We start from the raw sequence: 14,378 nt of genomic DNA on the forward strand, positions 1-14,378 counted from the left end.
ACACAGATGAGACATTTCCAGGAACAAACCTTCCCATTTATTATAAACAGCACCTGCAAACAGAGAAGGTCTGGATTTATCTGCACAATAATGACTCAAACGGGAGACGATTCTGTAAGAATCCAATGATGTTTTAAGGCACTTAAACTGAATCTTAACATTTACACACAAAACCTACTGCAGCATTCAAAAACCCAAAAACCTAAAATAGGATAATTTTACACCAAATTAAGAAATATTACAACATTTTTCTTACAGGAAATGGAAGTTATAAAATCTAATGTTTGTTATAACATCTTCAATAACATCATATAACATCATCAATAAATTATGACATTTAGCATGTTTCAAAAGTCTGATAACCGACCACAGAGCCCAAAGGAAACGGAAAATAAATGTTAATTTAAAAAAATGCCAAAGTACGTTTTGGATGTAAATATATGTTCAGTTGAACCTTAATGCTGATTATTGCTTTAGTACAAAAATGTGTAAATAAAATATTTGAAAGTGAGAAAAATATTGAACAAGGATGAAAAATTAAATATAAAAATTTTGATTTTTAAAAGTCTTCTTATGGCTTGATTTAACTAATCGAACACCTTAAAGAATAAAAAAAAAATAGGATAGAAAGGAATTTTTTTTTTTTTTACTGATTTTTGCTTAATAAAATCAATGAATAGAAAACAATTTTTATAAAGAAAACATTAGGTTACAAGATTAAACATGAAATAAAAAGCAGCACAGATATAATAAAGTGCTATAAAAACAGACGTTTAACAGATTAGTGGCTTAAAAACAGACCGGAAGCTGCAGTAAAAATAACCAATTAAACTTTAAATATTAATATGGATTGTCAGCTTAAACAGAATTAGGGCCAGACAAAATACGTTTTGGATCAATTTTATCCATGTATTATTACGGCTTTAATAATATATTACTTTATTTTTATATTTACTTTTGATGCATTTCTTACGTATTGTTGCTCCTTTATTCTCGTAAATATGGCTGTTGTATTAACACTTTTTATAATTGGGACTTTATTACAACTCTATTATTATTTTGACTTTGTTGTGCGACTTTAAATCGCATAACTTTATTTTTGCAATAAAAATTTTGTTCTCTTGTTCTGGCCCTAAAACGTCGCCGTTAGCAACAGATCCTAAACGTTTAAATAATTTAAAAACTTGGAAGAAACTTAAATATTTCCAGTAAAAAACGGATTATCATAAAATTTACAGAAAACCGTTCTGGTATCTGGTTACAAATCGGGTCCAAACAGAAACGTTCTGCTGCCGTTTCTCCAGCTGATCCCACAACAGGTCCAGATGAACTCGGGTTCCAGAGTCGGTCCATTCGCCTCGGTTCCGAGCTAAGAGTTCAGAACCCGGGCGTCTGTCTGGCGGTTGACCCGGCTGTCCGGCGTAACGGCCTCCTGCCCGCCGCTGCGCCGCTTCCACAGATCCCCGGCGATGGCCAGCGCCCCGCCTTTCAGGAACCGGACAAAGTTCTCCCCGACCAGCGGGCCCATGGCGTACATTCCTGGCCCGTCCGCCGCCAGAACCATGTTTGTGAACGGGTCCACGTCGATCGGGTTTCTCCGGCAGGAAATCGGCTCTTCTGGGTCGATGCCTAACGAGCGGCCGTTGTCGCGAAGGAAGGAGAGGTTCGGATGAGCGCCGATCAGAACCAGCGCCTTGGAGACCCGAACCACCGTCTGCTCACCGGAGTCCGACTCCAGGACGCACTTCTGGTCGGGCCGGAAGGCGACGACCCGGTGGCAGGGAAAGCTAAGGTAGCCGGGGTAGGAGGAAGGCGAACTGGAGGAGGAGGAAGGAGCACGGCGAAGATCCCGGGCCCAATCCGAAGGGTCGGACTGGTGCTGCTGCTGAGTCATCATCTGATGGACCTGGAAAAGAGCAGAGGTCAGATCCGGACCGACCGCCGGCCTCAGGACCGAGGAGGCAAGTTTGCAGACCAAGTAGGCGGTTCTAAAGGAAGAGCCGCGCCTGATTGGATGGATAAAGTCAAGAGCAACAGGATTGGACGAGCATGTGAAGGACTTGATTGGACAAAATCAAACTTAGATTTAAAAAAAAGTTTTAATAAATGTTTATAGCTGCTCAGGGCAATTAGGGCACATGTAGAAAAAAGTAAATGAGTAAATTTTCCTCAAGTTGTTTTGAGATCAATCTCAGTATTTTCCTAGAAAAAAATTCTGAGTTTCAAAAGTAAAAAATGTTTAACTTTGGAAATTTTCTGAGTTTGAAATTTACACTACAAAAGAAATTTTCAAGTTTTCTATAAAATTGATTCTTGACACTTAAACATTTGAAAACAATTTGAAATTTAGAGATTAACCTGAATTTTTATTTTTTAAGTTCTTTTTCTAGAAAATGTCCGAGTTTGAAAAGTTAAACATTTGCTAGAAAAAACCTCAAATGTGGCAATTTATCTCAGAAATTTCCAAGAAAAAAAACCTTGAAAAGATTAAAATAAATCTGAGGCTAATCTCAATATTTCTGAGATTTTGGATTAAATTTTCTCCTCTTTTTTCTACTTATGGACTCTCCAACACGCGGTTGTAAAATTTAATAACAGTGGCAGCTTGGAGAGCTAAATGTCATCTGAACATTACACTAAAGACAAAATCAGCTTTTGTTACTGAAATCATGTGAAACTCACATACGTAGTTAAAAACAAATAATAAAATTATATGCAATGTATACAATCAAAAAAATAATGATACTAAAACTGGCCCTGAGACAAAGAATCTGAAGTTCTTATTTTATTGTTAAAGCAGTCGCTGCAGATGACTGATTTCCTTAAGTTTACAAACAATCTCTGCTGCTGGAATTAGCCAATCAGAGTTTGCGCTGTTGAAACACCCACTTTGGGTCTGCAGAACCCGCCCCCCTCCAGAACCCGCCTCACCTTGTGGTACTCTGGGTAGAGCAGTTTGGGTAGCTGGTTGAAGATGAGCCCGGGGTCTGAGACCGAGCGCCGGAAAGCGTGGCACACCGTCGTGTTGAGGTGGTGAGCGGCGAGGACGGCGTCGGCCGCCGTAAGCCCCGCCCCCACAACCAGCACGGGGTCGGAGGATTGGTCGAGCTCGCCGCGGGCGATGGCCGCCTCCAGCTCCCAGAAGGAGTGGCAGACAAAGGGCAGCGACTCTCCGTCCACGCCGAGCCGAGCCGGCACGTCGTGCGTCCCCGTCGCCAGAACCACGTTGTGCGCCAACAGCGAGAAAGGCACCTCCTCCGTAACCGAGCAACCGTCTACAGCAAGAAAACAAATTCTGAAAAATTATCCATTACAACATACAACAACATAAAAGTTTAGATTTATTTGGCTTGTCTTTTTAAAAACGTACCACCTAGAAGTTTGCCGTCTCTCCGCTGCAGTCCTGACACTCTCCAGCAGGGCGGCGACCCATCCTGCTGACCGGACACCCTGGTTACCGCAGTAACGGTGGTCCCGCAGGCAAAGTTCTGCTCCAGGTTCATCTGGGATACGTAGTGCTCATAGTAGGAGGCGATTTCTGCCGGGGTGGCGCGGTCGTTTCTCACATTTCTGCCACAAGAAAACGTGAACAACATTTAGCAACGCAGCAACAGACGGAGGCTGAAGAGTGAATATCAGAACATCATATAACCGTTATTCAGCTAATTTCATTTACCTGTAAATTAACACAAAGATTCATCCAGGTTTTATACTTTAGCATAACTTAATAAAAGGTTCAAAACTGAAAGCAAACCGTTTTTATACCAATCATACACTAGAACTAAATAAGCTAATCTAGGTTAGCCACAGCTGTTAGCTGATTTAAATGTTCATCTTTTAAATTTAATATTTAAAAAACATTTTAAAATACACACATTTGGTTTTAGATTTATCTATCTTACAGCACTACTTTAAAGCACAACTTCAACATGTTTTTACTCACGTTAAAGTAAAAAGTTTAAGACATTATTCAAGCATAAAAAAGGCGACAGGAGAACTGAGTAACTGATCAAAACATTTTGTAAATAAAAATTACATCATCAAATGAATCAAAATATAAAGTTACGGATCAAAATAAAAACAATTCATTACTATTCAAGTAACAAACATAACTGCTTTACTAAAATAAAAACAAAGTCATGATTTTATGAGAATACATTCAGAATATTAGGAGAATAAAGTCATAATAATTTGAAGTCGTAATTTTATGCCTTTATTCATTTTTTTAGAGTGGCCCTGATATTCCTTCATACAAAATTAGGCAAAAGAAAAATTTGTTCAATATTAAACTAATACAAACTTTTGGTTAAAACATGTTTGTTCCTCATTCAGTGGGTAGAAAATCCAGAGATTTTACTGAATTAAGAGTAGAAATACTCTTAATAAAACAACTCAAGTAAAAGTAAAAAGTAATTTTTCCTAAGAAGCTACTCAAGTAAATGTAACCAGTTACTGCCCATGTCTGCCTACAAAACGTAGTTACTTAATGCGGGTTGAACCTGCGCTTGTCTCTCATCCAGTCCTTCAGCTTGAGGCCAGGAAGCTCCATCCAGTTGGCCAGGCTGAGCGTCAGCATGGATCCCTCCATGGCCTGGAAGGAGTGAAAACAAACATCAGCGACTGAAACTCACTCAATTAGACAAAAAGTCACAGCAAGATAAAAACGTCAATGAAAACAATGTTAAGACTGTGGGCCTTACATGCCAGGCGCCTCCAGGCGGGCCTTTTCCCAGAACCAGGTGGGGAACGGCTCGCTCCGGCTCGTACCGCCACTCCAGGGGCGACGTGTGGTCCAGACCGAAGTCGCTGTCCGGCAGCAGCAACGAATCAAAGAGCACCGCCACAGGGTTGGACGACCGGCCCTCCAGGCCCTCACAGAGATACTCCAGATCCTGCAGAGAGGCTCGGTTCAGATGCGGCCCGAACCGACGCAGGCGTCACGGCGAAACGGGCCGGGTTACCTGCTCCAGCAGCGACAGGTGAGGCCGCTCCGACAGCTTGCTGTGCAGCAGGGGGTTCGGGTGCCATCCCTCTGCCGACAGGTAGGGGGCGTAGCCTGACAGCAGGTAAGACAGGCAGATCCCGGAAGGGCCGTTACCTAGGCAACAGGAGGACAGGATGGTTTCTAATGTCACCTGACGGTAAACAGGAAGTCATGCAGACACTCACACACCAGCTCAGTGATTTCCTTCATATTCCATAGGAATTAGAAATAAAATAAAAAATACAGATTTTGATCTCAGAAAGTTAAAATCAGAGTTCTGGGATTAAAACCTGAAATTCTGACAAAAAAAAGTTGAAATTCTGAGATTTAAGTTAAAATTTAAGAAAATTCAGAACAGTTTTTCCCACTGTGGCTCTCATCCTTTTCCTGTCGGCCTGTCAAAAAACAAATTAATAAATCATTTGGATAATAAACTAAAATGAGAAGAATAATTTCCATTCTGGTTATTACAGAGACTCAAAGATATTTTACAGTTTATTCGTCTTTGAGAAGGAAAATTTGCATTATGATCCCATTAACTCATCAACTTTTGACGATTAATCAGATAATAAAATTAACACCATCTGCATATTTTTCATTTAAACTACTTAAGACTTTTTCTCCCCACAGTATTTGAAGCACATTAAAAGATGCAAATAATTCAATTATATTTTGGAATAAAAACCTTTTTTTAATGCAACAGCATTAATTTAATGAAGGTTTGATCAAATGTAGCAAATATGCATCTGCAGCTGAAGAAAATAAAAAATACTGTTTACAATAGAACATATTTACAGATAAAGAAGATAAAATATTTCCTATTTTATAGGAAATATTCAGGGACAATTTATTGTCCAGCAAAGTTATTGTGACAGGCGTAAAAACACGATGGAGGCAGAAAATTATGAACATCTGTAGCATGAGTCTGCAGATCTGAAGGTCTTTTTTAATATCTATATATAACTCAGCATGAGAGGAAAAACAATGAGCATTTTTACTTCCACATATACATAATATGTAAATAAGCAGAGATCCACTACCACTGTTTCTCTGAATGGAAATTCAACTCAACGGCAGAAGAATAAATAGTTCAGTTCTTAATCTGGCCTCAGACGACCATTAAAACAGAAAACAGAAACTTATGTGACTCTAAGATTACTTCCTTGTTTGAAGTTGAACCTCTGAGGTTTCCCCACAGCATGAATGAAGCGAAGGTTTGTCTTACCGATGATCACGACCGGCAGAATCTCTCCAGACGTTGTTTCTTTATGGTGCAGATCCATTTCTTCTGCAACAGAGAAGAACAAAGTCCGGTCACCAACATGACATTACTTGTGTGTTTCCTGTGTTTGGCGCTGCCAATCTGAGCGGTGAGATCGTTTTCAGTCACATCGCTGCTCCCACTTCCTCCGTTCGACCTCAAGGTTTAACCCCGCGGTTCAACCTGCGACGTTCACAGGTGACGGAGTCAGGAAGGAAGTGAGACAATACGTCAACATTTACACTTCAGATTCTTAGATTTCAGCCACGTGACTTTATGCTCAATAACTTCCATTCAAGTGATTTATTGTTCCTCTTTTTCCACCAAAACCTGGATGTTAAAAGTCCTCAATCCGGTGCTTCAACTAGACCTTTTTTAAGGATTGTTTTGTTTACAGAGACGTTATAACTCACTTCATTTGTTGTTTCTGTTTTGTTTATTTATTTTAGATATTTAAATTGTCTTCCAGTTCCAGTGTTAAATGTTCATTACAATTTAAGTTTATTGAGCTTTGAGAATGTGTTCTTGTATTATTATGCCATTACTGTTATTTTCCCTAAAAATTGTCTCAAAACAATATAATCATTTATCGCAATAACTTCTGGGACAATTTATCGTCCGGCAAAATTTGTTATCGTGGCTTATATTCTGCTTTTTAAAAATAAAAGTCAGAGTGTAACTTAACGTGATCTCATCAGCTCCTCTGGAGTTACCACTGGTTTCTCAGATTGGTACACAGATCGGCCACAATAACACATTTTTCTACAAAATTGTTTCATATTGATTATTGCAAAGGTATTGCGATAAACAATAATATTGTTGTTTTCAAGTAATGGTGAAATAATGCAAGAACATATCTCACAGACCAATAAACTTTAAATCTTTATGAACATTTAACACTGGAACTGGAAGACATTTTATATATCCAAAATAAATAAACAAAACAACAAAAACAAATAAAATTAATTATGAAGTAAACTAAATGGTCCTCTCTTTCCACCAAATGGTTAGGTGGAAAGAGAGAAAAGACAAAAATGATAAATCATTCAATTTATCATGCGATTAATTGATTTATTTTTAATTCATCACATCTCTTATATAGCAGCTTAAAGCTCATCTGTTTTTATTACCAGAGTGGAAGATAATAGAAATTAGAAATAGCTTCTCTCCAAACTGTTAAAACTTTCAGGCCCAGAACAAGTGCAAGCAGGTTTCCTCTGAAGTCTCATGACTCACATTTCCCCTCCTGCACATTGAAGCTCCACTTATATAAACTTCACTGCTGGGTTTGCACGCCAGCAGCCATGAGGTCATGGACACACGCCTCGTCCAGAGGGCCGGGCCGAGCCGGGCCGGGCGGTCCCAGGGCAGCGGTGTGGGCTGACTCTCAAAAACTGCACAGTCATGCTTACACAGACGAATGCAGACAAGTCAGGACATAACGCATGAAAAAAAAAAAAAAAGACGAAGAAAAATCTGATTCAACAGCACAGCATAAGAGAAGCATTAAAAAGATAAAGAAAGAAGGAGAATGGGCTGAGAAAGATAAGGAGAGGTTACATAAGTGCAACGCAGAAGCTGGCATGGAGCCCAGACACGAGTGGGTCTCAGCGCCAAAGTCACTCAGGACTACATGCCGGTCCGGCAGCCCCACCGTCCTGACTGGGTTAGTTTACTCCCAGAAACACTGACTAACATATTTACAGCTACAGCTTCGCTTTCCGCTCTTTATCCTGTAACAAAACACAAATTCAGCTCTTTAGTTTCAGTTTAAAGTAAGATACTATCAGAATGGTAGCTAACCGTAACTAGAGGCCAGTTGCAAACAAAAAACAAACTGTTTCTTCCAGCATTGCAAACAATCCACAAAGTCATCTAGAAAACGCCTTTGGGTGTTGGCTGCTTATCTTTCGGCTGCAGGTATGAACTCTTGACTGCAGCCTTTAGGAGATAAAAAATGGACGGCTTTGCATTATTTAAGAAAATAAAGAAAAAAAAAAGACCAAAAACTAGCCAATCAAAGCTGATCATCACAAGAGACATATGTGACAAGATCCAGGTCCGTTTTTATCTGTGATGCAAAAGAACAGGAAGATCCTTTCATTGTTCGCAAATCAACTCAATTCTCAATTTAATTTCTTTTGTTGCTCCACCCGCCTCCTTTGGACACTAAAAAAATAATCTCACCACAAAAATAATTTTTGTAAAAACTTTTCAAAGAGGCAATTATTTCAATTTTTTGTTTTTTAGGCTTTAATTTCTGCCATTTCCTTTTCAGAAAAGAAAGAAAGATAAAAAAAAAAACTAAATTAAAATCAGAAACTGGATCTGGAATGAAAAGAAAAACAACAGAATATCGGAAATGTTTTAGCCATATTCCCCGGGCTTCAGCCAATTATCTCCATTTGACTCGTTGTGAGACTGTTAGCACTGATTGGCTGGACTTCTGTTGAATTAGCCCAGTCACTTTAAAAAGGGGGTGAATATTTATGCAGTCACTTTATTGTCATTTTGTAGGAATCAGTTTTCACTTTTACAATAAATAATCACTTTTTTGGGGAAAAATTTTGTCAAAAGCCCCTTTTTATTATTATCACAATTATCACATCCATCCATTTTCTGGTCACCCTGGTCCCTAGTGGGGTTGGGAGGGTTGCTGGTGCCTCTCCAGTTACGTTCCGGGCGAGAGGCCGGGTTCACCCTGGACAGGTCGCCAGTCTGTCGCAGGTATTATCACAACAATTTATCTAATTTATCATCCAGCAATATTTGTTATTGTGACAGGCCTGTTTTGGGGGTGCATACTTTTAACAAGGTTTGTATAAAATGGATAAAATTGGATCCAGTTGGGTTAAAATTATTACAAAGTTCCTTTACATAATGCACTCTGGCACCAGGTTGCTACACCTGGATGTTCAACCTTCCGGTTAAACAGGTTTTCCTCCCAAACATCAAACCTTCCCGTCCTGTCGTGACAAACAAACAAACGTCGGAGCCGACCCGACACTGAGCCCGTAATTATCAAAAAGTCGAAGGCCAACCCTCTGCAGGTGCCTTGGATGACACTGCAGAAACCCAACACCACTCCGTGCAGGAAGCAGGCGTGCAACGTGAGAAGATAATGAAAATGTCACAGAAGTTTTATGTAACCTATAGTCAGTACAATGAAGCACCTGCTTTAAATATGACTGAGTGTACAGGTAGGGAATGTTTGGCATTTAAAAAACGCTAAATGTCTCTTTTACTGTCCTGGTGGGGGTTTTATATCAAGTCCTGATATAAAACTTTTTTTTAAGTTAACATTGAGAGTCAAACCAGATGAAAAATATTCATGAACATGAATAATAATTTTGTACTTTAATAACAATGAAGCAGATCTGTTTTTGATCTTTTCAGCTTTCAATCTCCATCATTCTAGATCGGGAAGAGTCTGAGCTACGGCAAGAGAAAAGGAGTTTTCACACCTGACAATTCGGTTTGATTGGGACAAAACTGAAACATTTGTTACATTGCAGTGAGGTTTGTTACAGAAATGCTGCACACAGTGCAGTGTGGTTTTCTTCCACACTGCACTGAGTCAAAGTAACCAAACCCTTTGACAAACCTGTCCCCCTCCTCGCCTGTGGGGGCGCTGCACCAAGAACCACTGAAAGAAACGTCACAGAAACCTCTGAAGAAAACACTACATTTCCTCTTCATGAAATGTAAATAAAAATGGAGTAGAAGCAGACTTAATTTAATGAAGCTTCGAGGCAGATAAATTTTCCTCCTGGAATTTTAACAATCAAGATACTCAAATCATTCGAGGAATCGTTTCAGCCCTGTTTTTAACATATAAAAACTAAATAAAAAGTGGTTTAACAAAGATAAAAACAAGCCAAAATTTTTAGAGGCAAAAAAAATTCAATTGAATCTGATTTTAGTTGCCAGTGACAATTTATATGGTTATAAGCATCCAGCAGGAAAAGGTGGAGGTAGAACAGCAAACCATGAACCTGTGGGAACATTTCTTAAAAAGTGAGGAGCAACAACAACGAGCAGAAACAAGTTGTGTAAAGTCACAGCAGTTATCTCCCAATTATTTAGTTGTGTATCAATATTCAGCACTAAAAAGTTTCAAACTGGGTGCTGTGGTGGCGCAGAGGCAAAGCACGTTCCACGTATTGAGGCCCTAGCCCTCGTGGCAGTCGTCGCAGGTTCGATTCCCGGCCTGGTGACATCTGCCACATGTCTTCCCCCGCTCTAATTACCCTATTTTCTGTCAAATTACTTTCAAATAAAGGCCACTAAAGCCAACAAGACCCATTAAAAAAGTTTCAAAGTCTAACATCTGACATCCTTTCACACACATTCAAACATCCAGCAGGATTTTCCCAAGACCTTGTTAAGCTTCAGCTCTTCTGGAGCACTTAAGGAGTGTTTTAACTACTAAATTAAATACTTCCAGGCAGAGTTGTTGTATGCTTGCTGTGGACGCCTGCCAAGATGTGCAGGAGGTGTTGAGAAGCATGAAATGCATCAAACTCCTTCCTTTTCCCTGCAGACCTCATATAACCCTGTGGCTGTTTGGTCCATCTGCTCCGACCAGACGGCTAATGGGATTTTATTTATGAAGACCCAAGACCTGCTGGACCTGCTACACTCAAGGTTAAAGTGATCCAATTGTTGCAGAATGCAAAAACAATGTTTTGAAACCCAAATTGCTAGAATGTTTGTGGGATTCTGCAGAGCTCCTCCATGAATAAAAATAGAAAAAAGGATGCTAAGCTTACAGAAATCTGAGTTTAAAGGATGATAAAAGGATGAAAATGTTTGGACATTTACACTATCCTTGTGTGGCCTCCAACTGTAACAATAAGGTCCAGCAGAGATAATAGATGGAGAACAATATCAGTTCTGTTGTTGTATTTTATATTTGGCTCAATAAACATGGGGCTGCTTGAGTATGAAAATCAGGTCAGAAAGGCAAACAAATATCAAGCTGGAAGGTTTCAGATTATTTTACTTCTGGCTCATACAGGCACACTAAAATCTTACTTATTCATGACTACATTAGGAATAAACCCTATAAATACCAATGCTATATTTAGTCTCTCAGCCCTAAACTGCTTCGTCGCAACTTTTAATTAATAAAATCCTTTAAATCTGCGTTTTCTAAGTAAAATTTGATTAAAAAAAATAAGATAAAATGAAAGAGCAAAAACCAATCAACCGATTAAGAAATTAAAGTACATCTATAGAGAATATATATGAATTAGTTGCATTACATCTATGTAACAGAGGTTATGGGTATTGGAAGCGGGCCAGCGGTGTGACTAGATACGTAACCCGAAGTGAGGACCACCCTCCCACCGACACACACCCACTCATTGAGCCGGCCGGCCGGCGAGCTGCATTGGTCGCATCAATAAACGGTGCTGGCACCATGCGGACCCTTTTCGGTATAACCCAAGCCAGCAGCAAGTCCCCGCTTCAATGGCTGCATAATCCAGCATTATTACGTCGCTCTGACATGTGTTAGCTACCTGCCGATGTAGCCTCGCACGCGACCGGATCCACTGGGACTAACTTACCGATTCCTCCTTCTGGTTTAGATCCTCCTCTGGGTCTAAGAACCGTTTTTATCTTCTTTAATTTGTATTTTGTTGCCTCGGTTTCTCAGTCTGTCATATCGCAGCTCCACGCCGGCCTTTCATTCACCTCTTCTTTTTCTAACTCCACCCTTCTGCTCTGAACCGGAGTCCCACATTCACATATTATATAGTTATAATGCAGCCTTACCCACCAGCCAATCAACAGAGACCCTCCGCCCCCCAGCCAATCAGAAAAAGGCAGGAATGAACCGTTACGAAAAACCGCGCTGTCATTGGAAAAAGATCGTTTATGGAAGCGAGATGCTCGACTATCAGTTTGATAATTTCAGATTAACGTTATTTGAAAAGATTTTATTGCTCAACGATTATAATTAGATGTATCTTTTTGTGATAGGCTGCACAATGCTTACATACTAACGCGATTTTTTCCCTATTTGTTCTATTTTTTAGAAAGTTAAGCACCACTCTACAAATAAAAGCCAGTAGATAGCCTGCAGCTTTCAGGAAGCCAAGCTCTCATCAGATGTGCTGTTTGCACATGTAGGTCAAGTACAGTTTAACCTGTCACTGCTACCAAGAGTTGTTCATTCAGAAAATGCATGAAAAGCACACCTTAGACAGCTAAATGTTAAGATAAATGCTATCTAATTGACCACAGTGAGAGGAAGTATTGTTAAATGAAGATCATTACTGAATAAACCAAAAGATAGCATCATACAATTTTGCTCATTTTTATATTATTTGAAACAAAACTAGGAAGAAAAAAACAACAACTGTTGAACCAATGAAATTGAACACAGCTGTCCATCCAAAACAAAAATACTGAGAGAAAATTCAGCAGCTCAAAGGCAAATTCATTAAATGGAGATTTATCCAGCAGGGAAGAACCAAAGTGTGAGGGCTGCAGGCTGGAGTCTCAACAAACAGGGATTCTAACCTGGGTTTTAAAAGTTTGGCTGTAACTCAAGACATTATAGAGTCACAACGCTTAACAAAAACTGTAATTTCAAATGCTAATAATGTGGAAGAACATAGATGAGTTGTATTTCTGCTCTGATTTTGACTTAATCAGGGGAGTATCTGGCACAACTTCACTGACTCCGAATGTGCATGGAAAGGGCCACAGATCTGGTGACCAATTTCATTAGTAAATCGATTTGTGGGCTTGTGATCTTGACGAAGGCCAGAAGCTGAAACGTGAAAGCCTTCTAATAACATTGTTTCCAAGCACTTCAGGTGTTGCCACAACCTTCCCTACTGAGTCATTAATTAACAAATTCTGTTTAACCAGAATAGTCTACTGTCTACTCAGAATCAGATTTATCAGATTTACTCCCTCTGGATGACACCACTTCTTCCTCTTAACCAAAGCTGAGCTGTTCGCCTTAAAGAAGAAGTCTATTTGCTTGTGTCCAGCATAATCTTCCTTTAGTCATGAGTTACATCTCATGATCATTATTCCAATGTAGATGGAGTAGTCAGCTTCTTATTCACCATGATAGCACAAGGAGCTGAGCTAGCATTTTTCATCATTTTTCACTTGCTGTTTTTTATATCTTATATGTCCTTCCCAACACACTGCAGCACAGAATAAGACATTCCATGTCTTTTCATTTCAAGATGGAAGCACATCTTGAAATGAAAGTGCATACAAATACTGTAGTAGAGTTGTATACACCACTTCAATGTCTTGGCCCAGCATGGAACCACAGACTTTCTGAAGTCAGCCAATACTTCCTTTGTTTTGGTGTTGTTGAGATGACAACAGTTCCAATTACCCAGAGTAACTGGAACTGGGTCATTATAAACTTAACCAGCATATAAAAATAGAATTTGAAGTACATAAAGTAACAAAGGGCTTTAAGTGTCACTTTCCTTATAGAAAATATTTAAACGATTCTTTGCTTTTTTCCTCCCAAACTCAGTTTGCATTAGCTGAAAATGCAAATGCTCCATAAAAATTTGAATTAGTGGCCAAAAAGCCTAAAAGGATTACCTTGCTAATATTTTAATATTGATTTTAGGCAAAGAAAAAAAAAACGCTCCATGACAGAATGTAACAAAACTAATACTTTGAGTTTTAATGACATTTGTTGAAGTTATTTTCTGATATTTGAAAAGAAAACTTAAATCAAACATGTGATGTGAAGGTTTAAATTTAAGACTCACTCAAATTTTAGACTGAGGTGACACTTTTTCTGTATCTTCAAGAATCTCCAGCAAAGATAAATAATTTAATTTCCTCTCATCAAAGACCCTCAGATCTCTCCTAAAACAAATAACTCAGGTCAAATAAACGGTAAGTTTGCTGATCCAGAACTGAAATCACAGAAGGTTTGTCCTGTCTGCAGCCGTCAGCATTTACATAGACTTGTTCCTCAAACACGGCTGCCGGAAGTCTGTTACATCACACTTATAGCGCCGCTAACATGCCATAATATGAAACCTGTCATTAGGTCTTTATATTGTTTATTTTTCACTGATTATCATACCGCTATCCTTCTTTTCTCTGACGTTACATGTTGGCACCGTGGATCAA

At 39.2% G+C, this 14,378-nt stretch overlaps 1 protein-coding gene across 1 annotated transcript; it reads right to left on the reverse strand.

Moving 5' to 3' along the window:
- Positions 1 to 14: 14 nt before the first annotated feature.
- On the reverse strand, positions 15 to 11,978 carry osgn1 (oxidative stress induced growth inhibitor 1). Its single transcript, XM_044121345.1, has 8 exons — positions 11,819 to 11,978; positions 6,210 to 6,272; positions 4,962 to 5,098; positions 4,701 to 4,892; positions 4,500 to 4,591; positions 3,371 to 3,570; positions 2,932 to 3,275; positions 15 to 1,906 (listed from the first exon to the last, which is right to left on the reverse strand). Exons 2-8 carry the CDS (start codon positions 6,265 to 6,267, stop codon positions 1,370 to 1,372), a joined length of 1,560 nt encoding a protein of 519 aa, XP_043977280.1. The 5' UTR covers positions 6,268 to 6,272; positions 11,819 to 11,978; the 3' UTR covers positions 15 to 1,369.
- Positions 11,979 to 14,378: the final 2,400 nt, after the last annotated feature.

This window comes from Gambusia affinis, linkage group LG07 (genome assembly GCF_019740435.1).
Source record: "Gambusia affinis linkage group LG07, SWU_Gaff_1.0, whole genome shotgun sequence".
Classification (NCBI taxonomy): domain Eukaryota; kingdom Metazoa; phylum Chordata; class Actinopteri; order Cyprinodontiformes; family Poeciliidae; genus Gambusia; species Gambusia affinis.